This window comes from Carlito syrichta, unplaced genomic scaffold (assembly GCF_000164805.1).
Source record: "Carlito syrichta isolate Samal-C Ts95f unplaced genomic scaffold, Tarsius_syrichta-2.0.1 Scaffold301756, whole genome shotgun sequence".
NCBI classification, from domain to species: domain Eukaryota; kingdom Metazoa; phylum Chordata; class Mammalia; order Primates; family Tarsiidae; genus Carlito; species Carlito syrichta.
Window position 1 is genome coordinate 143,275 of NW_007245852.1, and position 27,394 is coordinate 170,668.

The 27,394-nt window shown below is 42.1% G+C and overlaps 1 protein-coding gene across 2 annotated transcripts in view; it reads right to left on the reverse strand.

The window, feature by feature from the left end:
• CERK (ceramide kinase) overlaps positions 1-25,590 on the reverse strand; it is a 51,374-nt gene extending 25,784 nt beyond the window's left edge. Inside the window, exons 1-4 of one of the 2 annotated variants that reach the window (XM_008055160.2) lie at positions 25,580-25,590; positions 22,601-22,603; positions 6,937-7,045; positions 708-833 (exon numbers count right to left, since the gene is read on the reverse strand). In XM_008055160.2, the coding sequence (XP_008053351.1) occupies positions 708-833; positions 6,937-6,952 (142 nt within the window). In that variant the 5' untranslated portion in view covers positions 6,953-7,045; positions 22,601-22,603; positions 25,580-25,590. Of the gene's footprint in view, positions 1-707; positions 834-6,936; positions 7,060-7,465; positions 7,577-22,600; positions 22,604-25,579 lie in introns of those variants that run through there. The other variant, XM_021710954.1, reaches the window with a different exon arrangement.
• Between the last annotated feature and the right edge of the window lie 1,804 nt (positions 25,591-27,394).

Genomic DNA, 27,394 nt, shown 5'->3' on the forward strand with positions numbered 1-27,394 from the left:
ATTTTTATCCTATAAGATTATTTTTAATATGGTTTCTCCATACCCTCAAACCCTGAAGGACGAAGAAAACACCATTTCTCCCTATCTCCTTGCATTTCGGTACCTGCACTGTGGTATTGTATTGTGTTACTTTAAATGTCATTTATTGGTAAGATTATTTCTAAGACTTATTAATCTCTTGTACCTCTTCTTTCAAGAATTTTCTGTCCATGATCTTTGTCCTTTTATCTTGCTAGTGTTTTTCTTGAGTCTTTCAATGCTAAGATATGACTGGAAAATACTATATTTTTAATTTTGTATTCTTCCTATTCTGATATGTCAAAAAATTTTATTTTGTTCAAAATAATCTTATAGGATAAAAATCTTCTCTTGTGACTTTTTTTTTGAGTTGGAGTCTTACTCTGTCACCCAAGCTAGAGTGCAGTGGTATAATCACAGCTCACCACAGACTCAATCTCCTGGGCTCAGCCTCCCAAGTTGGGACTACAGGCATACACTACCACACCCAACTAATTTTTAAAATTTTTTTGTGGACATGAGGTCTCACTATGTTGCCCAGGCTGGTCTCTAACTCCTAGCCTCAGGTGATCCTCCCACTTTGGTCTCCTAAAGTGCTGGAATTATAGGCATGAACCACTGTGCCTGGCCTTATGTTGGAATCATTCTCAAATTACTTCTACATACTTAACATAGAATTTGTATCTTACCAATAATTTCGGTGGTGATGGAGGCTAATGTGAATAGTGGGGCCACTTTTCTTTCATATATCCGCTTGCCTTGTCCTTTTCCTCCAAATGGATTGATAAATACCAGTAAATGCTTTGGTCTAGATGCTGCAAGACAACAACAACACGTAAATAACAACAGAAATAACAAAATCAAAATTAAGAACTGTGTTACTAGACAAAATCAAACCACAATGGTTTTAGAATTCTACTTAATATTACCTAATCTAAAGTAGCTTTAATTCTTAAAGAACAATGAAAAAGAGTTTCGCCATCTATGAAAAGAAAAAAGTGACGGGCTATCAAAATGGGCAGGTACTTTGTACATCTGCTAGATGTCATGAATTCTGAGAACTCAGAATTCGGACTGAGAAGGACAGACTTTCCTCTGCAGAGAGTGAAAAGAAGCAAATTCTGGAAGGCAGCCTCATTCTTCTGCTTCAAGAAGAATGAAACAGATGTAAGAAAGGAGCATTAGGACAGACAGACATGCACAGAAAGAGGAAGCTTGACATGGATATGTACAGAGAGATGAAGAGACGGAAAGATGGAGAGACACAAATGGCTTGCCTGCCCTGCTTCTCATTATTGCAGAGATGCAGCCAAACTTCTACATTTGGGTTTCCCCTATTTTCTTTTCTTTCTTTCTTTCTTTTTTGAGTTGGTGTCTCATTTGGTTGCCCAGGCTGGAGTGCAGTGGTACAATCACAGCTCACCACAGCCTCGACCTCCTGGGCTCACGTGATCCTTCTGCCTCAGCCACCCCAGGAGCTGAGACTACAGGTATGCACCACCACACCTGGCTAATTTTTGGAGTTTTTGTAGAGACAAAGTCTCACTTTGTTGCCTGGGCTGGTCTCGAACTCCTGGACTCAAGTGATTCTCCTGCCTTGCCTCCCAAAATGATAGGATTACAGGAGCCACTGCGCCCAGCCCTTATTTTCTTATAACAACGTTCATATTTCTGGTTCATATAGACTCTACTACTTAAAAGAAATTTAACTAATAAATCAATAAAAGTAACAAAAAGGATGCCCAAGAAAATTGAATGCATAAGCCCACACACACGAAAATCTAGACACAAACGTTCATCACAGCATTACACAGTAAAAAAGTGAACACAACCCAAATGGCCATCGACTGATGAATGGATAAACATGATGTGGTCTATTCATACAACAGAACATTCTTCAGTCATGAAAAGAGACAAACTACCGATACATCACCAATATAAATAAATCTCAAAAACAACATGTGAAGGACTGAAGCCTTCACAAAAGAGCTCATATCACACCATTCCATTTATGTGAAGTCCTGGAGCAGGCAAAACAACAAGACAAAACCAGCCTGATGGTTGTCTCCAAGAAAGATCACAGGAAAACTTCCGGGGAGGATGTAAGTCTTGATGGGTTTGGGATACACGAACCACACTGGTGTGTATGTTTCAAAACTCACTGATGAAACTTAAGGTTTGTCCATTTCATGGAATTTTACCATTTTCTGAGGTAAAACAAATTTTGTCTATGAAATGTAAACAAATATTGCTCTCTAGTTGATGATTTGCAAGCCAAAGTGTTTCAGGGTAAAGTGTGCTGATGTCTATTACTTACTTTGATATGCAGCAAAAAACAGGATTGACTAATGGATAGACACTGACAAAGCAAACACAGCAAAATGTCAACAATTGTGTAATCTAGGTGGTGAGTATATGAATGTTTACTGTAAAATTCTTTCCATTTTTCTGTGTGTTAAGAAATGTTTCTAACAAAGTATTGGGGGAAATAATACAGTAGAGAAAAATCAACAAAGCCAAAGTCACTTTTTAAAAAAAATCATAAAATTGATAAATCCCTAAAAACACTGATAAAGAAAAAGGGAGAAAACGTGAATCTCCCATATCAGGAATGAGAAAGAGGACATCACTCCAGAACCTGCAAATAGTAGAAAGAAAATGAAATAATTTATTAATAAATTTATGCTAGTAAATTTGTAAATGTGGGTGAAATAGCTAAATTTCTCAAAAAATAAAATTTACCAAAAATGTCAGAAAAGAAAATCTGTATAGTCTGAAACAAAGAAACTGAGGTTATTAATTAAAAACTTTTCACAAAGAAAACCCCAGGTCCAGAAAATTTCATAATTGAATTCTTCCAAATATTTAAGGAAAAAATAGCGTCAAGATTATATGAACTCTTCCAGAGAATGGAAAAAGAAGAAACATGTCTGAACTCTTTGTATATGGCCACTGTGATCTTGGGAGCAAAACCAGACAGGATGTTCTCAGAAAGGACTCAGACTTAATCCTTCCCTGACCCTATGTTCAAAAAATCCCAAATAAAAACCCAGTAAGTCAAATCTAGTGATATATGAAAAGAGTACTACCTCACAACCAACAGAATTTTATTTACTCTAGAAATGCAAAGGGTTTTAACAATGAGAAATTCATGTAATTCAACACATTAACTCAAAAAAGAAGAAAATCATACAATCACTTCAATAGACACACAAAAAGCATTTATCAAATTCAATACTCATTCATGATTTAAAAAACTCAGAAAATTAGAATTAGACTAGATTAATCTGATTTTCTTACTGTATTAAAAATATAAGAAACTTTTTTTTTTTTTTTGAGTCAGGGTCTCACTCTGTCACCCAGGCTGGCATGAACATGGCTCACCACAGTCTCAAATTTCTGGGCTTAAGCAACACTCCCACCTCAGCCTTCTGAGTAGCTGGGACTACAGGTGTACACCACCACACCCAGCCAATTTTTTTCTTATTTTTTTATAGAGGTGAGGTCTTGCTATGTTGCCCCAGGCATCATTGTTAATGAAACATTAACAATGTCCTGAGATCCAGACTAAGATAAGGATGCTGCTGTCACCACGTGCTGGTGGTCTAAAACAGGGTAAGAAAAAGAAATGAAAGCAAGAAGAATCAAAATGAAAGAAACAGAACTGTCATTATGCAGAGTTGACATGATTATGTTTGATGAAAATCCAAAAGAATCATCAAACTGTTAGTGTTAATAAGTAAATTTTGCAAGGTCATTGGATACTAAGTGAAATACACAACTCTATTAAATTTCCATATACAAGCAATAAAAAACCAAGACAATAGCACTGCAGTGCAGTAGGGAAAAGGAGTCTTTCCCATAAATGGCACACGATCAAATGGATATTTATATTTAAAGAAAATAAACCTTGACTGCTTACCTCACACCATATACAAAGATTAATTACAAACGGATCGTAGATCTAAATGTAAATGGTGATTGAGTGCAGTAGTTCATGCCTATAATCCTGCCACTTTGTGAGGCCAAGGTGGGGGGAATCGCTTGATGCCAGGAGTTCAAGACCAACCTGGGCAACATAGTGAGTCTCTGTCTATACAAAAAATAAAAATAAAAAAATTAGCCAAGTGTGGTGATGCACACCTTTAGTCCTAGTTACTCAGGAGGCTGAGGGAGAGAACTGCTTAAGGCCAGGAGTTTGAGGTTACAGTGAGCTATGATCACACCACTGTACTACAGCCTGGACAACAGAGTGAGACCCTGTTTCTAGGAAAAAAACTAAAAACTAAAAAAAAAACTGAAAAACAATAAAATTCTGAGAAGAAAACATGACTTCAGAATAGACAAAGATGCCTTAAATGGGACACAAAACTTCATGTAAAATTTTTTATGTAAAAATCAGAAAAATAACAACAAAAAGGATAAATACAACTATATTAAAATTAAGAATGTCTGCTCACCAAAAGACACCAATAAGAGAGTGAAAAGGCAAGATACAGAATGGGAGAAAATACCTGTAATTCATAAATTCAATTTAAGATTCAGATCCACAATATGTAAAAATGTATACATATCATTAAGAAAAAGACAACCAAACAGCTAAATAGACAAAAGACTTGAATAGACATCTCACAAAAGAGGATATCAGAACGGCCCATAAACATATGAATGTATTTCTCAACTTCATTAGCAAGCAGGGATATAAAAATTAAAACCATAATGCAAGACTACTAACGCCACCACAGCTAAAATTTAAAGGTGTGGTAAAGATGTGGAACCAGAACTCCGACACTCTGACAATGGGAGTGCTGACTGGTCCTACCACTTTGGAAAGCTGTCTGGCAGCATCTTCTAAAGTGGACACAGGCATACTCTACAACCCAGTAATTCCATTTGCTGTTATGGGATGGAATTCCATTCCTAGGTATGCACCCAAGAGAAATGCAAACATTCAAAAGACATGCTCTAGAATGTTTACAACAGTCTTATTCATAATAGCCCACATCAAGAAACTATCTAAATGGCCATCAATAGTAAAATGATGAATAAATGGTCATACACTCACACCATGGAATACCACATAACCTAGAGAATGAACAAATCACAATCACACGCAACAGCATGGAAAACCTTTACAAGCATCATGTTGAGTCAAGAAGCCAGACACACAAGGGTATACATTGTGTAATTTGACTTATATGAAGTACAAAAGTGGACCTAGTTGTTGAGAAGTTAGGGTAGTAGTTACCCTTTGGGGAGTAATGACCATTGGGGCATAGGGGAGTCCCTGGCAGCAGACAATAATCCTGTTTCTTGACCTGGGTGCTGGTTACACAAGTGTGTTCAGTGTGAAGATTCACCAAGCTACACACTCAGAATATGAGCACTGCCCCGTGTCTGTGTTATACTCGATAAAATATTAAAATAGATGACAGAATCAGAAGTTAAAATAGAATCATATACTATTTTTAGGTACAAATAGACTACATCAAATGTAGAATCATGTACTATTTTTAGATACAAGTAGACTATATCAAATGTCCAACTAGATAAGGTCTTCTGTGAATTATATAGAAAACATAAACCTACATTATCAGTGGGAGGCAGAGTTCAGAGGATTTCCTCTTGGAGTCTATACCTACAGAATCAAACCTGAAATCAAATAACTCAAGTCTCACCAAAAAAAGGACAGGGACAAGGAGGGAGAGTCTAGAAACATATGGGGGAGAGAAGGCTGGAGAAACTGAGGTGATTTTCTGAACAGACAAGTGCAGAAAGACACATTCAGGAGTACAGTCTGCAGAGGTTTGAGATGTGAGGAATGCCAGGATGAACTTGTCATGGCAGCAGGTAGTGAAGGCCAGGTTCCACAGGATAAATCAGAGAAATGTAGAAATGCACGTCTTTCCACCCCAGTAATAATCAAAAGATGTGCTTTTCAAGCAAGAATGCTTCTCAGATACATGAGATATACCTTCTTTAAATAAATTAAAATTCACTTTTTTAAGCCGGTGCAGTGGCTCACACCTGCAAACCCAGCAATTTGGGAGGCTGAGGTGAAAGGATTGCCTGAGCCTGGGGGTTTGAGACCAGCCTGGGGAACTTGGCACTCATCTCTATAATAAATCAAAAAATTAGTCAGCCATGGAGGCATGTGCCTGTGGTTCCAGGGACTTAGAAGGCCGAGGCAGAAATATTGCCTGAGCCCAGCAGGTTGAGGCTGTGGTGGCTGTACACTCCTGCCTGGTCAACGGAGTGAGACTCCAACTCAAAAAATTTTTTTAAAAATTAACTTTTTTGATGCAGTTGCCAAATTAACTAAAAAACATGTAAAAACCAACCTAAACTCATGTTGTTTCTATTGTACAGTTGAAGCCTACACTGAGTTGTCAAGACTGTGTATTAAGACAATCACCAAACAATATAAAGTAGTGTTACAATCACAAAATGAATAAGCCCCTAACACTTTTTAAGAGTGACAAACTCCTATTACTTAGCATGCAAGAACTAACCCAGTAGGCTCCTACTACATTTTAGATGTAGGCATATCCCACAGATAAGAGGTGCATTCCTCCATGAACCCAGTTTAATCCTCACATTCACCTTGAACATAGTCATTATTACCATTCCCTCTTCTAGAAACTGAAACCGAGGCTCAGAGGCATCCTGCCTCTGGTCATCCAGCTAGTAAGTGGGGGGCTGAGATGCCCTGCCAGGGTCAGGGCTGTGGAGCCCATTTGCACTCCGCTCCACTGACCCTCTAATTAGCAAATTTTTAAACAAGTCAGCCTGATTCATCTTGTCTACTTTGGGTATGATGAACTGTATGAAGAGAGGAGAGACGTCAGGAAAGTCAAATCACTCATGCACGAGCCACCACGGCTCTCCTTCTGTCTTTAAGTGTCAACATACACGTACTTAGCTTCTCGAGCATCTCCCGGAGGGTCTGCAGCCACAAATGACATAGCTGCTCCTCCAGGCACCAGAAAGTCACCTGTGCCCACTTCCAGCGGTGACGTCGCGCTCTCTTCACACAGTGAACTGCACGGAAACAAACAGGCTCATTAGTGCAAGGCTCACAGCCCAGTTGACAAAACCTCAACAGAATAGGCTCCGAGCACGTATGCCAAGCAATGATAGGCTTGTAACTAAACATTTCCCAGGGGTTCTCTTCTCTTCTAACTTGTAACTTTCAAGATATGTTAGGAAAAAAAATCCTATTTCCCAGACCATTTAGGTCATAGTAAAAAAAATAAAGAAAACAAGGAAAAAGATTATCATCAACCAAAATATTCACTAAAAGTAGATCTTGGAAAATATTAGGAAGATTCCAAAGGTAAAACAATCCATCGAGCTTGTTAAACAAATGACAAAAAGTTCCCTCTCATCATGGAAGTTTCATGGAATAAATTAAGAATTGTGGGAGAGGACATTTAGGCTCCATCACCTGTAAATGCGTAAGGCTTTTCCATTTTCTGCCATTTTCCACTGGTGTAGTGTTTGCCATGAACATCTGTTTCTTCAACAGTGATGATCTCAGATACAGGCACAGAGCAGGCATCTGTAAAAACATCGTATCCTATGTCAATAAATTAAGCAGAATCCACACGGGTAAAAGAAGTCTAACTCCAAGTACTGAGAATATTCTGCTTTAATATTCTCATTAGAAATACAAACATCGAAAGTAAGGTTATATGTCATTTTTGGCCTCAGAGCTGAGTAACTAGAGGCAGCTCAGTATCATCAGACAGCAGAGTGTTTTATCCGGTAGAGTTATCAAATAGAGGCTGTGAGTTCTTATATGGTTCACCCAGTCATTCAAGCAGCAAATCCTGACTTTTCCGGGCCAGCTACCATGGTAAATGTGGGGAAACATGTTCAAGACATGGTCTCTGTCCTTAGGACAGTGTCTGGCTCAGAAATCCAGGTGGGAAAAAGACAGATAACAAGACACGGAACAACCAGAACCACAAAGCGTGATATGAGAGTCAGCGCCCAACCATGGTTGGACTGGGTGGGAGGTGGTCTGGAAAGACTGAGGTGGGGCCAGTCAGATGCAGGAGAAAGAAGAGACGTGCAGGGACCTGGCGGATCATAGCACTGAACATTCTCTGCCAGGGAAACCCAGGAAGGTGCAGATTCCACCCAAGCCGCCAGGGGCGTGTTCGGTGGGCAGATGTAATTATAAGACTGCACATCAAAAGAAAGTTCTGAGCTGGGAATCCAGCTGTGGGAATGATGGGTAGTAACTGAAGTCACAGGCCTGAAAGAACTCGCCCAGGAGAACATAGAGAACTAAGGCAGCAAGACCAGATGTGAACAGGCTGTATTCCAAAAGCTTATTCTGGAACTACTGTTAGGGATACATGATATATTGTTACAAAGAAGAATGTTATAATTTGTGGCTAGCTTCCTACGTTGGCTATAAAACTTACAATATAGCTAAAATACTATATCTTTGTAACAGCCAAATAAAAAAATTGCTGTAACATTTACAGTAATTTTCAAGTTTAAAGTTATAGCCTACAGAAGTCAAGTTACAAGAACCTGGGGATAGGTTGGGCATGGTGGCTCATGCCTGAAATTCCAGCACTTTGGGAGGCTGAGGCAGGAGGATCACTTGAGCCCAAGAGGTTGAGATCAAACTTGGAAATATCACAAGACCTCATCACTACAAAAAATAAAAATAAAAGAAAACTCAAAAAATTAGCTAGGCATGATCGTGTATGCCCGTAGTCCCAAGTACTCAGGAGGCTGAGGCAGAAGGATCACCTGTACCCAGGAGTTTGAGGTTGCAGTGAGCTGTGATCATGCCACTGCATTCCAGCCTGGGTGACAAAAAAAAAGAAGAGGAATCTGGAGAGGTAGTATCTAAACTAGGTTTCTGACTACTGTAAAAACCTGGAAAGGCTGGCAGCAGGGCCTTGCAATCCCTCATGAAGTGAGGCCAGCCCCAGTGGAGGCACACTTGTTGGAAAGGGAGTTGTAGAGGAAGAAGTCCTGGGCGACACAGCAAGACCTTATCTCTAAAAATTAATATAAAAATTTAAAAAATAAAAATGCCCCATGCACCACACTAGCCACACCCTGTAGGCCATGCTGTGCCAGAGACTGCCAGCATGAGGTCTTGTGGTTTACAAGTGTCCTGCAAGCTGTCACCAATGTGATAGCCCACGAGTCTGCCTGCTATGACTCATGAGACACTGCACTGCCACTCCGTAGGATTCAGTGTCTGAAAACATTTCTTGGACACTTGGGTACCAGGTACTATAGGGGGTGGGAGTGGGGATGGATACTAAGCAAAATATGACCTACTGGCTGTCAGAGGAGGGACAGGGAGGTGACAGGGCCCTCACGGTCAGGGCAAGCAGTTCAGAAGGTTCCCTGGGAGAGGACTGTGGGGTAGAGGAAAAACACCTAGAGGCAGGTTCCAGGGAGGCAGGGGTCTGGAGGAGAAGGGAGAAGGGTGGAGGATGGAGGCCTCACAGAGGCTGCAGAGCAGGTGGTGGCTCAGAGCACGTGGGCAGAGGACAGAAGTGACTTGGGTCTGATGCCGAACTACAAATGCATGGGATGAGGCAAGAGGCAGAACAAGACGCAGGGCATCCTAGGATCAATCAAGGTACCCTTTACTATATTCAGCCTACAGAAAGCTGTATCTGTTCCTTGGGTGAGAAGAAAAAAAAAATGTCAGCAAGACATATTCGTTTACACGTGTCTTACTGTTCCACATAGCATAAATATTAATGAATGAAACTATTTTCTCTAAAGAGGGATAATGTGGAGGAGTGAAAATCAATCTCACTTGCTCACTTTATCGCGGAATGTCAAGAATAAGAATACAGTGGACGCTTGAACAATAGAGCTTTGATCTGCAAGAGTCCACTGACACATGGGTTTTTTTCAAAATAAGTCACACCAAGTGTGCCTGCTTCTCTGCCTTGTAACTCCCCCACCTCTGCCATTCCTGGACAGCAAGACTAACCTTTCTTCTTCCTCATTCTGTTTAGCCTACTCAATGTGAGAATGATGAGATGAAGATCTTTATGATGTTCCACTTAATGAATAGTAAATATATTTTTCTCTTCCTTATGATTTTCGTAATACTATTTTCTTTTCTCCAGTCTAATTTGCTGTAAGAATACAGTATATAATATATATAACATACAAAATATGTGTTTATTGGCTGTTTATGCTACCAGTAAGGCTTCTGGTCAACAGTGGGCTATAAAGTAGTTTTGGGGGAGTCAAAAGTTACAAGAATTTTTGACTGCCCAGGGGTGAGTATCCCTAGCCCCCAAGTTGTTCAAAGGTCAACTGTCCTGGGTATAGCCCAGGACAGAGGCTACTCTTGCTGGTTCAGGAAATCTGGAGTAATGTAGCCTGGTGGAAACTCAGCACCCAGGTCTTGGTGAGTGGCTTGGTGTGACAGTAGCCTTCGCCTGATCACCTGTCTTACTGTGGCCTTCACCCGATCACCTGTCTTACTGTGGGTGAACAGCTGAGCCTGGAGGCCTAACTGTAAAGGAGGTGGTAGCATCAACCTGATAGGGCTTTAGAAAGTTAAAGTGAGATGGGGGTGAGGAAATTACAAGCACAAATGTGTTCAATCAACTGTGGCTCCCATTCTTGTCAAAAAACATTGGGCTAGAGATGTGGTTCTGCAGTTCCCTCAGGGCCTCGTCCCCCTGTGTCAACTGAGGACCCCAGTGCTGCTGTACCTCACAGAGCAAAGCGTCTCCATAGTGGTGGCACTCACTCCATCTCCAGCTCCTCTCACCTGTGCACAGATCATGCATGATGCCCTGGTCTTCAAAGCTCTTATATCCACTTAGGAGGCAAAGAACCAGACCAAGAATTCAAGAAAAGAGAAGCAGTTCATCCCAGGAGCACAGGAAATATCAGCTGGCATCCTCAGAGAGCTCAAGGCCTCTCAGCAGAAAGCAGGTCATGGGGACAATAGGGGGGCCATCAAGGACAGAGAAAAAGGAGAAAGCAGATGGTCCTCCAAGGGCAAAAGGAAACTGTTCTCACACTGGTCAGTCTAAATGTGCCGGCACAGAGGGGCGTCCATGCAACAGTGCGTGTCGTGTGAATGTGCTAAAGCTTCAGCAGGAGAACAACCTGTCGGGACATGTGTGGACAAACACTGGGGAAATATCTTGCAAAGAGCTGAAGCGGGGAATGTGAGGATACTTTTAGTTTCTACATAATATTGACATTTCTCTAACATTTGCATTTTGTATAATCTTGCATTGTGCATGAGATTAAAAAATAAAGTTTAGGTCTTCTTCTAAAGAACATACAGTAAGATCAGGATAGGTCACTTCCCAGACTAGGCTGAACCTGGCCTGGGCCAAGGCAATGTCAGCAAAAGGACAGAACTGGGTGAGCACAGTGAGGGAGGGTGGAGGCGGGATGGGAAGCCTGGGCCCAGGGAGCCACATCTCGCTTTGGTCCAAGGATGGAGGACTGTTCCCCAGCGGGATCCACCTAGCCTGTAGCAGCCTTTCTGAAACACCCAGCATTTGCACTATAGAGGATGCATCCCACATCTAACTTCACGCTCTCCAAGCCCACTCTGCTGTGGGTGGGACCACTTGTGGGGGCTTCTCATCATTATAACCTTTGCTGGGCTGACTGTGTTTCTGTCCACAAAAGGTGCAGTGGCCAGGACCCAGGGCAGCCATCTTCTTCTTTATAAAGTAACAACCTGACACCTGACATCTTCTTTTAAGCAAACTTTTGAGTCAAATATTCTGGAATATAGGAGTACTTCTGAGGTACTGAAGGATGGTGAAAGCTATTCGTCCAGGTTATATAACCCCCCCCCGACGCTTGCCTAGACAAGGCTTCTCAACCCCAGCACCCCTGAATAATCACTCAGGCCCAGATGACTGTGCTACGGGGCTGGCCTGTGCACTGCAGGATGCTGAGCAGTGTCTCTGGCCTCTACCCACTAAATGCCAACAGCTCCCCCAACATTGCCAGATTGATAAATGTCTCCTGGAGGGGAGGGGGGACGGTACTTAATCCCTTAGGGGATTAATGTACTTAGCAACCCCTTATATAAACAGAAATACAAAAGCAATTGCATGGCCCCTCTTGGGGACACATACATAGGCCCAGAGAAAGACAGGCACCTCTGTTTATGATGTTCACCTTGAATGCTCTCCTAAATTACAGATAAATCACACTTCTTTCCTCTCATTTTGGGGTGGGCCCTGGGTCGCTTGCAGAGGCACGCTGTGGCTTTGGTTGGCCCACCCAGGCCCTTAGGCTTCTCTCTGACTAGCCCTCTCTGCAGTTTTCCTGGACCTCCCCACCTTGGCTCAGGCTATTCCCCCATGTTCTAGCTGTGACAGAAAGTTACATAAAACCATCAAGAAAACCAGTCCACCGCAAGACGGTTTTGACATAACTTCCACCAAAATATTCTCCAGAATCTTTTCAGACTGACTACTCCCCAAGAATCTGTTACCACACCTCTGAATTATATGTAAGTCACCAAACTAAAAGCTTCCTTTGAAGGAAGCACTATCCCTGGCATGCCACCCAGAGCTGTATATGTATTCTCCAAATGCATCCTAAGGGCAGCTTAGTTCTGCACTGCAGAGTGGATATGGATGTCTGCAAAGGACGCTTACAATTCACCAAGACAAGCCTAGAAAGCCAGAGGATTCACACTCCTCATAAGCTTGGCCCAATCCATGCACTGTCTAGTCTTAAACATGGTCTCTAAAGAGAAAAAAATGTCTTGGCGCAAGCAAAGAGAGAAAATGCAGAGAGGTGACCACATGGGCAGTGCTAGCCCCCTCCGGACGCACCCTGACCCAGCCACTCCCTGCAACTCGATGGACACAACCCCTGTGCCCACTGCAGAACCAAGAGAGGCAGGCACCATGCGTGTTCTTGTGGTTTCAGCTATCTGTGGTCTGAAAAAGGCCTGATGTGAAATCCAACAGAAACAAATTGTTTTGCTCATCTCTACAGACATTATAAATTTTGAGAAACAGATGGCCAAGTTAAGTTGGTTATAAAACAAAGAACTAAAGAGATACTATTTATCTCTTTAAGGACAACAAGACTATCCTTCCATGAAACAGCATGTATTACTTTCACAGTAAAAATAAGACTTTAAAAAGAAAAATTTTGAAGTACAGGAAGAAGAATTTGTGTTCATAGAGAAAAATGGAGTACTGTGTGTGGCTAAAGAATCAACAAAACCCAGATACTTAGGGTGAAAAGAACCCAAGGCAGTACTCAGGCAGAGGGAAGCACTGGCCAAGGTGAAATCACAGCAATGTGATCAATACTCAGTTTTTGCTAGAAGTGTTTTCTTCCTTTTTATCCTTCCCCTACCTGGAGTATTACACTGCAGAATAGTATAATGTTAAAGTTTAGGATATGTATTCTTAAAGTACAGTTTGGTATAATTTTCTTTTTTTAGAAACAGAGACTCACTATGTTGCCCACGGTGGCTCCAAACTCCTGGACTCAAGCCATCCTCCTGCCTCAGCCTCCCAAACAGCTGAGACTACAGATGCACGCCACCATGCCCAGCTGGAATTGGGATACTTTTTTTTAAGTTTAGAATTAAAATTTTAAGTAGCATCATCTTTTGCAATGTTGTAAAAACTGAGCAAATTCAAAATAAAGAAGCCAAATATAGAAGAGGCAAATCTTCAAACGAATTAGAAAAAAACATAAATTTAGAGTATTTATTTACTTTATATTTTTATACTTTAAGCATCTTATAAACTAATCTCAAAATATGACACTAACTTTGAGAATTTTTATGCATTGGTAATAAATCCTACCACATATCTGACACATCATAAATTCCAAAGTAGTATGGCATGAATTCATTAAGATTTTACTGGAATGAATTCACAACCAACTTGCTCAGGATGTAAAATAAGCATGTTCTACTCACAGACTCGGGTGGGGAGCACCTTCGCTCCTCGGGCAGGCCCACCTCCTGAAATGGTCTACACACCAGATATGCATACCACATACATCCACCACACCGCACACACACATACACATCACCACACACCAAACATACCACACACACACACACTCACAAGCCATACACACATACACCACCACATACCACACACTCCACATATACCACACACACACATCTCACAAACCCTACACATATACCACATACACCAAACACCACACACATATACACCACCACACACCACACATACCACCACACCACACACACCCCATACATATAGCACACACACATACAATACTACCACATATACCACATACCCCCCCACATATATCACACACACCACATGCCACATACACACATATACCACATAACACACACACACACACACACACACACACACACACACTATACCACACATGGCCACCCAGGCCTCACCCAGGGTTTCTACGTGTGACCTTTCTCAGGGTGAGCTCCTCCTCCCCAGAGAGGATTCCCCTACCACCCTACCCAGCACTCACCCCAGCCTCTAAGTACCACACACATTGTACGCAATCACCCTCCTGCCTCCCTTGCTAGGTCCCTGAGGGTGGCCTCACCTGTCCTATTCAGAGTTGTGAGTGTGTCCCATCAGGCCCCCGACTCTGGTCTCACATCACTACTTGGCTTCACCAGAAGGCATGACAGTCAACACAAGCATCAGCTCAGTGTGAAACGTGCACCATAATCCTCATCCACCCAAGAGGAAATGGAAGCTGCGAAGGCAAAAAACTCACCCAGGCCAGGCATCACCTAGCACTAGCATGTGGGAAATCTATCCAAAAGGTCTTTTCTTTCATCATCCAGAGGTTAAGGAGAGCCTGTCAAGTTCAAACACTGGAAGCTGGGGTGTGGAGGGCACATCCTCCTTCACCTTTGGCCCTCCCTGTATTGTCCTAGCTCTGTCTCCCCAGAGGCCCTTTTGGGACAATCATTATCCCAAGAGCCCCATCTTGTCTCCAGTACTGCTTAACAACCCAGGACAGACAACAAAATGTGTATATAACCAGGTTTTCACATTAGTGGTTGCAAAACAACTCAGAAATTGGCTAAGAAAATAACTTCCTTTTTAAAAAACATAATCAAGCAGGCAAGGACAGACAGTAAACTGTGTTTGAACATCTTTAATTGTGAAATACTTAAGAAGCTTTCATTTATAAGACTATCCTTATAAATAATACATCAGGATAGGTTGTTTTATTGGGTTTTGTGCATTTTATAAAGCCACATTTTGGATATTCTCCATTTATTTATAGAATACAGCTCAAATGAATTGGAAGCCTGCTGCCTGGAGTCAACTATTACCCCTATTTCCACTTCCAGATCCTACAGCAAAACTTGAACATGCCTCTGTATTTTTCAGTTCATCATTAATTTTTCTCCTAATATGGCCAGGCATGGTGGCTCATGCCTGTAGTCCCAGCACTTTGGGAGACTGAGGCGGGAGGAACTCTTGAGTTCAGGAGTCGGAGACCAGTTTAAGCAACACAGCAAGACCTGGTTTCTACCAAAAATCAAAAATTTAGCTGGGTGTGGTAGTGTGACTATAGTCCCAGCTATTCTGGAGGCTGAGGCGGGAGGATCACTTCAGTCCAGAGTTCAAGGCAGTGAGCTATGATCGTGCCATTGCACTCCAGTTGAGCAACAAGAGTGAGACTCCAACTCAAAAAAGAAAAAAAATTTTCTTCCAACAATATTCCATGTTAAAAGCAATTAATACTGGCTCAAATATTATAATGCTACATTTAAAAAATTGTTCTTGTTCCATAAAATCCTTCCCGAAAGTGTACTGAAAATTTGTAACCAAATCTCAGCTGAAATTTTGACACTTGCTGACAACAGATAAATTCTCTTGCACTTCCCTTCACAATCAACATGACTCATGTTGACATGCAGTTAACCCTCCAATAAAGGAAAGGATCAAATGCCCGTCACATTCCAGAAAAATCAAGTGCCATGTCAATGAGGGAGCCTGGACCCCTTGGTCAGCTCACGCAATTGCCAGCTCCCTCTCTGCAGGCCAGTGCAGTATTTGCAGCAATCTGTGCAATGCTTGCTAAGGACAGTTGAAAGGACTCTAACTTCCAGCATCATCTTTTTCAATCATGATCCACTAAAACTAAATTTATTTCATGACTGTTACAGATGGAAAACAGGGCCTGCTGGCAATCAACTTTGACGTTAGAAGTTCCTGTACTAAACTGAGCCACCCACCACAGCCTCCCCTCCAGTAGGAGAGTCCACGAGTTTCCTGAGCATCACAGGCATGGTGCCTCCATAAGTGACACAGGTACACACATGTGTAAACACACACCCGTAACAGGGCCAGGGTCAGGGAGGGGGAACACGCTGCTCAGCTAGCCTTCCTGCAGTCATCCAGGAGGCTCCAGAGGCCTTATGCCTCATGAAGATGCACAGTGGGCATGAAAACAAGTTCAAGTCAAAGGCACAACCGTTCCTCATGACTCTTCACAAATGCAATCCCCAACATGAGAGCCTGCAGAGGAGACAGGGAGAGAGACCTGGCCACCTGTTAGAGTGGTTTGAAGTGTGTTGTAGAAGTCTGAGGCTCACATCCACATGGACCTCAGGTGGTGCCAAGGCCCAGGAGAAGTGGCACAAGCACATCAACCACCGCATGTCCAGCCTGCATAAAGCCTGAGCAATAAGGGTCACCCTGGGGGAGGAATGCCCACGAGACTGGAATAGGTAGCAAGTTCTAATTCCCACTGCAATTACACACAGCACAAATGCATTTCCCTAGTTATACACCGCTCAATAAACATTTGCTTTGTGAACACCTGATCTCCATGAAGAATTAAAGGTGAGTGAGTGCCTGTCTATGCAAAGGAAGACCAAAAACCAGTGCTACCCACAACTGCCACGGAGAGTCCAGAAATATCATACAGGTATAGACTCACTTGAAAGTGGTCAAACTGTCCCCATTCTCTCCCTGCCTACCACATCCATCCTGACACAGTCCTCCAACTGTTTGCTGCATAGACAGAAGGTGGAAGAAGTGTCAACAAGACAGCACTTAGCTGCTACTGCTCCAGACAATGCTACAGTCTGTATCAGGGTTGATGGCAAATGTTACTACCTTCATGCTAAGACCAGCCTTTGGATGATTTATAAAGCTCAGATGAGGTACCTGCCAATTATAACTTACTGTTATTTTAGCTCATGTAATGTGACCTTTGACCCTTTTCTGCACACCATCGGTAGCCACCTCAGTGTCTCTTCTTAATTCTGTGGACATATCCCAAGTAAATAATGTCCATTCCCTGAGGAGCCCACACCTAGAAATCCTTCCTCATCCTAATATAGCCCCATGACACCAGCCAGGGGGTATCATGGTCTGCCTGCCCTACTCTCAGGCAAGGATCTGGTCAGCACTTTGCAGGATAACAGCATGACCACCCAAGTTCTGGGAGCTTCTATATGGCCTCCAGTCCTGTCAGCCATGGCTCCTCAGCACAGGACTTTCTGTTAGCATCTAAGAGGTGGGGGTGAGTCCCCCACCTCTGCCTGCCAGCTGAAATCAACTTCCAGATCCCTGTCTCTGAAATGGAGATAACAGGTCTGGATCAGAGAATGTCAAATCTGGCCTCTCAGGAAATAGGGTTATGGCACGTGGACAGTTCACTTAACTTGGCCAACCCACAGGACTTGGCTTTTCTTGTTAAGCTAAAAGATTTTAGAGGGCAAGGCAGAACTCACACACCTGTGCGTCCCCATTCTGTGGGCTGAGGAAATGAACTAGGTTAATCCTAGACCTGCCTATATGACACCAGTAGAACCAAAGCTGGCATTTCAACACATAGAAAACCTGCCGTCTCCATTCTACACTGCTCAGGTCACGAGACATTAGAAATTAGACATTGGGCATTAGACTTGTCCTAGGAACAAGACAGGAGTCAGAGGATTCCAGGAACCAACTGTTCAGTGCCTCAGGGAATGTCATGCTGGGAATTGGGCTGATTCTGCTCTATGAACTCTGCACTGTCCCCCACTGTACCCTGCTATGAAAGGCCATGTGGGGCTACTGAAATGAATCCCAGAATCTCTGTTCTTGAAGAGGGAGCACACTCTGGATTCCAGAACAGTCTCACTCTGAGTCCCCCACCTCTGCCTGCCAGCTGAAATCAACTTCCAGATCCCTGTCTCTGAAATGGAGATAACAGGTCACCTAAAAGGGTTGATGGGAGGATTCCATGAGGCAATAAGCCCACAGCACTGCAGGGCACAACACATGTCAGCCTAAACGGAGAGCAGTCAGTTCTGGCCAGGATGAAGTTGGCCCGCAACGGCCTATCTCTCTACTGATGATGACTAAGAACTGTGGACAAGATACAAAAAAGAGGCAGTAAGCTGAGGACGTGGGAGACCTGCTGGCTGGAGAGGCTAGCACCGCAGGGTGAGCCACTGGGTGCTGTGGGCTCCTTCCCTCCTCTATCTCCAGCCTTGGCCTGAGGGCAGTCTGACAAATGGGGCAGCAGGGTGGGTGCAGACCCCCATCCCAATGGAGCTGAGCATGCAGAGGCTGGGAGGGCTCACAGCTGAGGGAGCTGGAGCTGGACAGCCCGACTCTGGGAATGCCCAAACGAGTCCAGCCTCACTCCTGAGGGACAAACCCAAAGGCCTCGGAGGCTGGGTAGACAAAAACCTGTCCCCCTCACCATGTGGGACAGATTTGCCATCTGTGCCTAACCAGTCTGAGCACCTGCTTTTAAAAAAGAAAAAATTAAAAAGAAAGAAAAATTTTCCGAAGGACTTTACTTTTTAAGGCTCTTTTTTTTTTTTAATAGGATCTCACTCTGTTGCCCAGGCTGCAATGCAGTAGTGCAATCACAGCTCACTGCAGCCTTGAACTCCTAGGCTCAAGCAATCCTCTCACCTCAGCCTCCCCAGTAGCTGGGACTATAGGTATGCACCACCACATCCGGCTTCCAAAAGACTTTAACAGGACTCAGCCTTACAACATAATATTCCAAATGTCCAGGAAACAACCCAAGATTAATCATCATACTAAGAACCAGGAAATACTAAGTCTCAAGGGAGCAGACGATAGACAACAAACCTGAGACAACGCAGATGTGAGAGTTAGCAGATAAAAACTACAGTTAAAACCATGCTCACCAAGACATAGTTGAATATTCTTAAAGTGAATGGGAAGACATAAGTTATCAGGAGGAAAACAATCTACTGAAAGCAAAAGGAAAATTTAAAACTGAAAAGTATGAGGAGGGACCCCAAAAAACTGGAATTTGTTTAGTAAAAATCGTGTATTTATTCTTATATGTTTAAACTTCACTCACCTTCAAAATTCTCTCCATTTGATGCAATACACCTATTAAGATACTTTTTATACTGCTCAAAACAGTTTTGAACTTGTTCATTTTGATGCCTTTTAGTGCCTCTGCCGTTTTTTGTTTCACCTCTTCCACATTAGGAAAATGTTTCCCTTTGAGGACTTTTTTCATGGGGGGAAACAAAAAAAAAGTCACTTGGGGTGAGATCAGGTAAACATGAAGGGTGGGACATGGGAGTCATGCTGTTTTTTGGTCAAAAACTGCTGATCACTCAGTACAGTGTGGGCAGGTGCACTTGTAAATCACCTATCATGAAGTGGGCAAAAGCATTGAAAGAATCTCCAAAGAAAAAGTTACTGAAACCAAACACAGCCTCTCACAACAATGCTAGCTGGCACACATGCTGATGGGCCTAGAGGGGGAAGCCTATACCACAAGGGGCCTGCCCTTCGAAAAATAATTCCAGTTTTTTTGGGTCTCCTCTCATACAATGTCTGAAATTTTAAAACCACTAGATGAACTCAGTAGCAGAATGGATATGATAGAGGCAGATTGGCAGAGTTGAAAAGAGGTCAGTAGAAATAATCTATTCTGAGGAACAGACAGGACTAATTTATTTTTTAATGTACAAAAACCTTCCACTTCTGAGAAGATGGACTAGACGTACTTTTCCTACCCTACTAAGTAAGACATTGGGCATCATACATAAAACAAGCACAAGAACTTTCTGAAAGGTGGAGAGAAGGTAAGCTGTCTAGGGACTTAGGCTCTGAGAAAGGGCATGGTGGTGAGTTTCCTTTTGCCTTTTGTATCCGGATTTGGAACTGAAGAAGCCTGTAACCCGGAAATGCCAACAGGTGCAAACAAAAAGCCCCAACAAAAGCCTGCTCTCTCTAGCTAAAGGTCCAGGGGAGGGGCAGCCTTGCAAGACAAAAAAAACCAAACAAACAAAAAACTGTTCGGCAATAACTACCCTATATCACAGAAAAATAAACTGCCCCACCTACCTCCCACTAAGTCTGAAATGGCCAACTGGAAGCCCAGACTTCCACCCTCAAGAGGCTGTAAGAGGACACCCTGACAACTCCTGCCAGGGTGGTACGAGAAAAGGCTAAATGGGGTACTAGAATTCTCATCAGAGCCAGCTGGTGATGAGCCTCACTCCCTGCCCCCCAGGTATCAGTGGAGACAAAGGGGCAGTCTGGGCTCCCACCTCCACCCAGCAGTAACAAGGTACCCCACTTCCTCCTTGCTAGAGTGGTGTAAGAGGAGACCTGGTGGGGAATCAGGACTTTCACCACCATCTAGCTGAAAGGTGACCACACTCTACCCACCATGGTATCAGGGGAGACCACGTGAGGAGCAGCAATGAGGCATCCCTTTCCCCAGCCAATTAGCATCAGCAGAGGTCCAGTGGGAAGCTGGACCTTCCATCTCGCCTGGCAGTTATGAGCAGCCCCTACATCAGCTCCCAACAAAGCTGAAGGGAAGCTGAACTTCTATCCCACCTAGCAGTAACTAACTCCCTTCCCTGCTGGAGCCATGCCAAGGAAAGCAGCTAAAACAGAAGGTTTAAATACTACCCAGAGCCTTAGAATATACTATAAAATGTGCAGCCTTCAATCAAAACTCAATCACTACACCAAGAACCCAAAAGATCTCAAACTGAATGATAAAAGAACTTAGCAAATGCCAACACTGGGATAGCTGATATGTCAGAATTCCATGAATACAGTCATGACAAAAATGCTTCAGGAACAATCACAAATACATTTGAAACAAATGAAGACATAGCAAGCTTCAGCAAAGAAAAAGATCTCAACAAAGAAACAGAAAATATAAAGAAGAATCAAATGGAAATTTTGAATGAAAAAGTAGAATGAAAAAGTAGAACTAAAATAGAAAGCAGATGAGTGGGCTCAGTAGCATAATGAAAGGGACACAGGAAAGAATCACTGAACTACAAGATACAGCAACAAAAAACACCCAATCTGGACAACAGAAACAGAGTTAGGAAAAAAAATAATCAACAGAGCCTCAGGAGTCTCTGGGATTATAATAAGAGACCTAACATTCATGTCACTGGAGTTCCAGAAGGAGAGAAGAAAGCGAGTTTGAAAAAAATACTCAGAAAAAGAATGGTTTTCCAAATGTGACAAAAGACATAAACTTATAGATTCAAACTATAGATTCATCAAGCTAAGTGAATCTTGAACAGGATAAACCCAAAGAAATACACACCAAGGCACATCATAGTGAAACTTCTAAAAACCAAAGAAAAATTAAAAAAATCTTAAAAGAAGTGAGAGAGAAATGACACCTTACTTATAAAAGAGAACAATTCAAATGACCATGGAGCATCAGAAACCATAGAGACCAGAAGGAAGTGACACAAATTTTCTCAAGCAATGAAAGAAGAGAACAGTCAACCCAGAATCCTATATCCAGCAGAAAGATCCTTCAGGGACAAAGGAGCAATCAAGACATTCCCAGATGGAAGGAAGCTAAGAGTGCCTGTTGCCAAAAGGCCTAACCTAAAGAATGGTCAAAGGTAGGACTCTAAACAGGATGGAGATGACGAGAAGACAACCTGAAAAAAAAAAAAAAAGAAGAGGGAAGAAGGAAGATGGAACACCATAAGCAAAGATATGAGAAAATACAATAGATTTTCCTTCTCTTCTTGAGTCTTCTAAATTATTCTTGAGGGCTGAAGATAAAATTATAACACTGATGTGGTTCTAAATATGTAGAGAAAATAATTAGGACAACTGTATTATAAACAGGGGAAAACACATAAGAGATGTAAGATTTCCATATTTTAATAGCATTGGTAAAATGCTACCACCAGTAGACTGAGATGAATTATGCACATTAAAGTGATAACTGAAGCAATAACTAACAGGTAAAAAAATAATTATTTGTTCTATTCAATTAGCTTGTGGAATCTATAGCTTTATGTCTTTGTCAAATTCGGGACGTTTTCAGCCACTCTTTGAGTGTTTCAAAGAGACACACTCTAAAACAATATAGGTATTTAAACACAACAAAAAACTGATAAAATGTTTAAAAATACATAAATAAATCAAAATGGAATCCTAAAAAATATTGAAGTAACACACATAAAGGCAAGAAAAAGAAAACAGAGAACAGGAAATAAAAATTAAATAGCAAACCTAATCCCTAGCTCACAATATTTACATTAAAAAGACAGTTTGGCAGAGTAGACTGAACAACATGACCTAAACTGTGTCCTGTTACAAGAAACTCACTTCAAACTTCATGAGGTAAGCAGGGTGAAAGTAAAAAGATAGAAAAAGACATATCATGCAAACATTAATCAGAAGAGAGCAGGGTACTGAGCACTTGAAATGTGAAAAAGAAAAAGAAAGCAGGAGTGGTTATATTGATATAAGATAAAGTAGATTTTAGACCAAAGAAAATTACCAGAGACAGAGAGAGACATTAGTGATAAAAAGATATAGCAATTCTAAATGTGAATGTATCAAGAACAAAACTGTAAAACATGTGAAACAAAAACTGTAGGACTGAGAGAAGAAACAGATAAATCTATAATTATATTAGGACACTTCAATACCCCTCCCTCAACAACTGACAGAACAACTAGATCAAAAATCAGTAAGGATGTCACCATTGACCAATAGGATTCAATGAACATTTATGGAACATTTTATCCAACAACAGTGGAATTCACATTCTCTTCAACTGCTCACGAAACATATACCATACACTACTGTTCTAACACGTTCCTTTTGTTCTGGACTTAACTTCAAACTTTGGTTGATGTGGGTAGGTTTGGATGAAACTGGTTTGAGGGAAATTAACTGAATCAATTACAAAGCCTAAGGCCAATCTACAAATGCACCTGGTATGCCTCCTTAAGTCCACCCTGACCTGATGGCATTCTGCTTACAGACAAGAGCCACAGCTGCATCAGAATCCCAAATGAGCAAGTTCCCCAAATTTCAGTAGCAATTTTCTAGGTGATCAGATTTTTTTTTTTTTTAATTTTTGGAAAGTCATCTGGATTAACTGCTTTTATAATACATCACATTGTTTCTTTCTTCACTAATAATAATTTAGAGTTGGGGTGGGCAAGCTACAACCCACTGGCCAAATCTAGGCAGCTGCCAGCTTTTGTAAATAAAGTTTGCATATTGTCTACAGCTGCTTTTGTGCTAAAATGGCCGGGTTAAGTAATTGTGACAGAGTACTACATGGCTCACAAAACCTAGATATTTGCTACCTGGCTTTAAGAAAATTTTTGCTGACCCACTGTAGAGTAACAAATAAAGGTTGATCTTGGAATCAAAACAGAATAATTACAATTTTTGTGACAGTGTTTGACTATTGCCAAATCATATAACCTGACAATAACTAAGGAAAACTTTAAAGAGACACTGCAAGAAGAATTGCTGTCTTCCTGGCTTCTGGAAAACCTGCACACTTCTTACAGTGATTAGTATGCAAATCTGGAAAGATTCTACTTGTTTCTGAAAGAGGTAGACAGGATTGCCACTTATTTCCTATGCAGATGGACTCTGAGATTCCTTCATATAGAAATATGCAGGTCATTAGTTTTGTATAATTTGACTATTTACATTGACTTCATAATGGGACATAAATAAAGCTTCCATAGCACACATTAGGTGGATACTAGCTAGGCAACACTTCAGGATTTGTGATCTTCACACTTGCAGAATTATGTAGGATTAGTGGGCTTTACACAAACCATTCGGCTTTCTTGCCTCTCCCAAAGGCTTCAAACTCACATCTGTTAGAGAAAAGTAAAGGTGCTTAGAGAGCACACAGAGCAAGAAGTCACCGGAATCCCTACCCCACTTTCTCCTGCTTCTCATGTGGTGGTAATGATAGCCACAGCAGCCTGTTGGCATCTTACTGTTCCCTGCTGAGAAGGAAATGCCCTCGCTGACCTCACTACTCAGCACAGGGTAGGCCAAACCTTTCCTTCACGCACTCATTCATTCAAAGATTTCTTCAGCACTATACAAGGGGGGAACCTCAAAAAAAGCAGAATTTTTTTGGGGGGTGGGACCCTTGTAGTACAGGCTTCCCCTGCTAGGTAAGCGTTCTAGGAACCCATTGGCATCAGTGTATCAGCTAGTGCTATTGTGAGAGGTTGCGTTCAGCTTCAGTGAATTTTTCTGGAAATTCTTTCAATGCATTTGCCCATTTCATGGTGGGTAATTTACAAGTGTACCTGCCCACACCATGCTGAGTATTCAGCAGTTTTTGATCAAAAATGGCATGCCCCCATGCCTCACCTTCCCTATTCACCGGATCTCACTCTAAGAAATGTTTTTTGTTTCCCCGGATGAAAAAAGTCCTCAAAGGAAAACATTTTGTCAATGTGGAAGAGGTGAAACGAAAAACAGCAGAAGCATTAAAAGGCATCAAAATTGACAAGTTCACAGATTGTTTTGAGCAGTGGAAAAAGGAGTCTTGATAGGTGTACTGTATCAAACGAAGAGTATTTTGAAGGTGACTGAAGTTTAAACATGTAAGAATATATACTAATTTTTTAATAAATAAATTCCAGGATTTTTGGGTGTCCCCCCCCTTGTACAAGGAGCTCTTGGAGAATGGGAAGAGGAGACAGGCGAAAAGGTGAAGCTGACAAGGATTTTGCCCCTAGAGAGAGGGCAGAGGATAGCAGACAAATGCATTAAAAGAACAACAACAACAACAAAAACTCCACAACACCAGGTAGAAAAAAATAACTAGCAAATAAATATAAACAGAGCTATGCAAAAAAATCAACAGAGAAAAATGACTGACAGGCCAAGTGCTTGGTGAGCCTGGGTCTTGGTGAGGCTAAGATTGGAAAGTGGCGAAATGGGAGGAAAACGTCAGGCAGGAAGAGCCAGAGGAAACCAGTGGGAAGGCATAGGGAACACAGAGGACCACAATGGTTCAGCTGGGTTTGACAACAGGTGTGCACCAGGAACAGGTGGGGCAGGGGTAGGGCCAGATGTTGGGGAGCCAGGGATGCAAGCCAGGCTGCAGGCAACAAGAGACCCATCCAGCCAGCGAGCAGCATGTAAGAACTTCCCAGCAGGGCACACATCCCAGGGAGGCGGCAAGTGACTGCCATCAGGCAAGGGTGTCAAACCTCAATGGAAGCACATGAGCGGCTGTCAGGACAGGCCAGAGGTGAGTGAGACTGGGTGACCGTCAAGATGCTTTCCCAACTTCCATTCCCGACAACACAAAGTTCAACCACCAGAGCATACTCCAAAGAGATTAAACAAGGAGCAGGAGGGGTAGGAAGGGGAAGACCAGGGCCTGGAGGCAATAGACTCCCAACTCGAGGGGAAGTCATCTGACCCAGTCTGTGGCAAAGAGGACCAAGCAATCCTGTCGCCTTGGCCTCCCAAAGTGCTGAGATTACACGCGAGTCACTGTACTCGGCCTCCCCATAATTTTAAAATGTAGGTCATCTTACAAAAGAAAATTTTTAAATGTTTATTTAATCAAATTATTTAGCCTTTTCTTTATTCTTTTTGGATTCCATCTTGGTTAGAAAGGTCTTTTCCCATTCCAACACCATAAACTGTCCTGTATTCTTGTAACAATTTATTTGTACATGAAAATCTTTCATCTACCTGATTCTGATTTTGAGAAACTACCATTCATCAATAAAAAGTTATTTGTAATGTGCACATAATAAAACACTGTACAACCAACAAAAATCATCTTAAAACATGCACTTTTCTATGATCCAACTTTCTACTATCAAATAAGCATTCAAGAGAAATGAAAGCATATATCCCCAAAGGATTACAATGCCTTTATTCATACAGACAAAGACTGGAAACTGTCCAAAAGTCCAACAGGTGAATGGATAATCTAGTATACTCACACAATGCAATGTTACTTAGTAACCAAAAAGAAAGAACACTAACATGATGAATCTTTAAAAAGTCTAAGTGAGATAAAGCAGTTGGGCATAAAAGAAAACATCGCACAATTCCATTTATATGAAATTGTTTTATAATCAAACCCATCCCTGGTGAGAAAGCAGATCTGAGACCGACTGCTAGGATCCAGGGGAGGGTTCTGGGGTGTTGTTAGTGCTGTTTATCTCAATCTAGGCGATGCTTACACAGGTGCACAGTTATCAAAATTCATCCAACTATATACTCTTCAAATGAGTTAACTGTACTGCATACAAATTAGGCTTCAACAAAGTAAATTTTTTAAAATCATGTTTTCAGAGAGTAAATAGTAATATAGGAAACATTCTGCAGTGTATTTTCCCAGTTTTTCTTTCATGCATATTTACATATATGCAAATACCAAATATTAATCACTTTTAAGTGTAAGATTAAGAGTGACTTTTTTGTGTGTGCTTTTCTGTGTTATCTAGATTATATGAAATCAACATGAATTACTTTAGTAAGGTGAAAAAAATTTTTTTTAAGTATCTGTGGCTTGTCTGTGTTTTACTGGGCACTTTGTACAACTTTATAAAGACAGCAGTGGCCTGCCCAAGGAGCTCATTGCCAGCCTTGGGACATCCCAGGTGGGGGCTGGCAGAAGGCGGGGGGGGGATCTCCCACAAAGGTAGAGCCTGGGCAGTGGCTCCCACAGTCCCCTAACACACACACACAACTCTCCTCCCAGCCCCAACTCTAAAAGAACAAATGCAGGGTCTATCTAAGTGCATTCTACAGCTGCCAGGGGGAATAACCCAGATATCATCACAGTGTTTCAAGTTCAATGAGCATGACCCACTTCAAGAAGCCTCCTCTCGAGGTTTCCTGTTTTCAGCCTGCCCTACTTCCCACCAGGCTGGTGGCTCACAGCACTTGCTGTCTCAGCTTCCTCAGGCACAGACCTCACCCGGGCCCAGAAGACTCCAGTCCTCCGAATTTCTAGTCTTATCTTTGTTCTTGAATAGTTAGTCACTTTCCCAGCATGGTGACCCACGGAGGAAAGAGCACGTGCCTGGGTTCAAAGCCAACTCCCTTCTGTTCTTCAATGCCCCTGGGAGCAATCAACTCACAGCTCCTGTTTC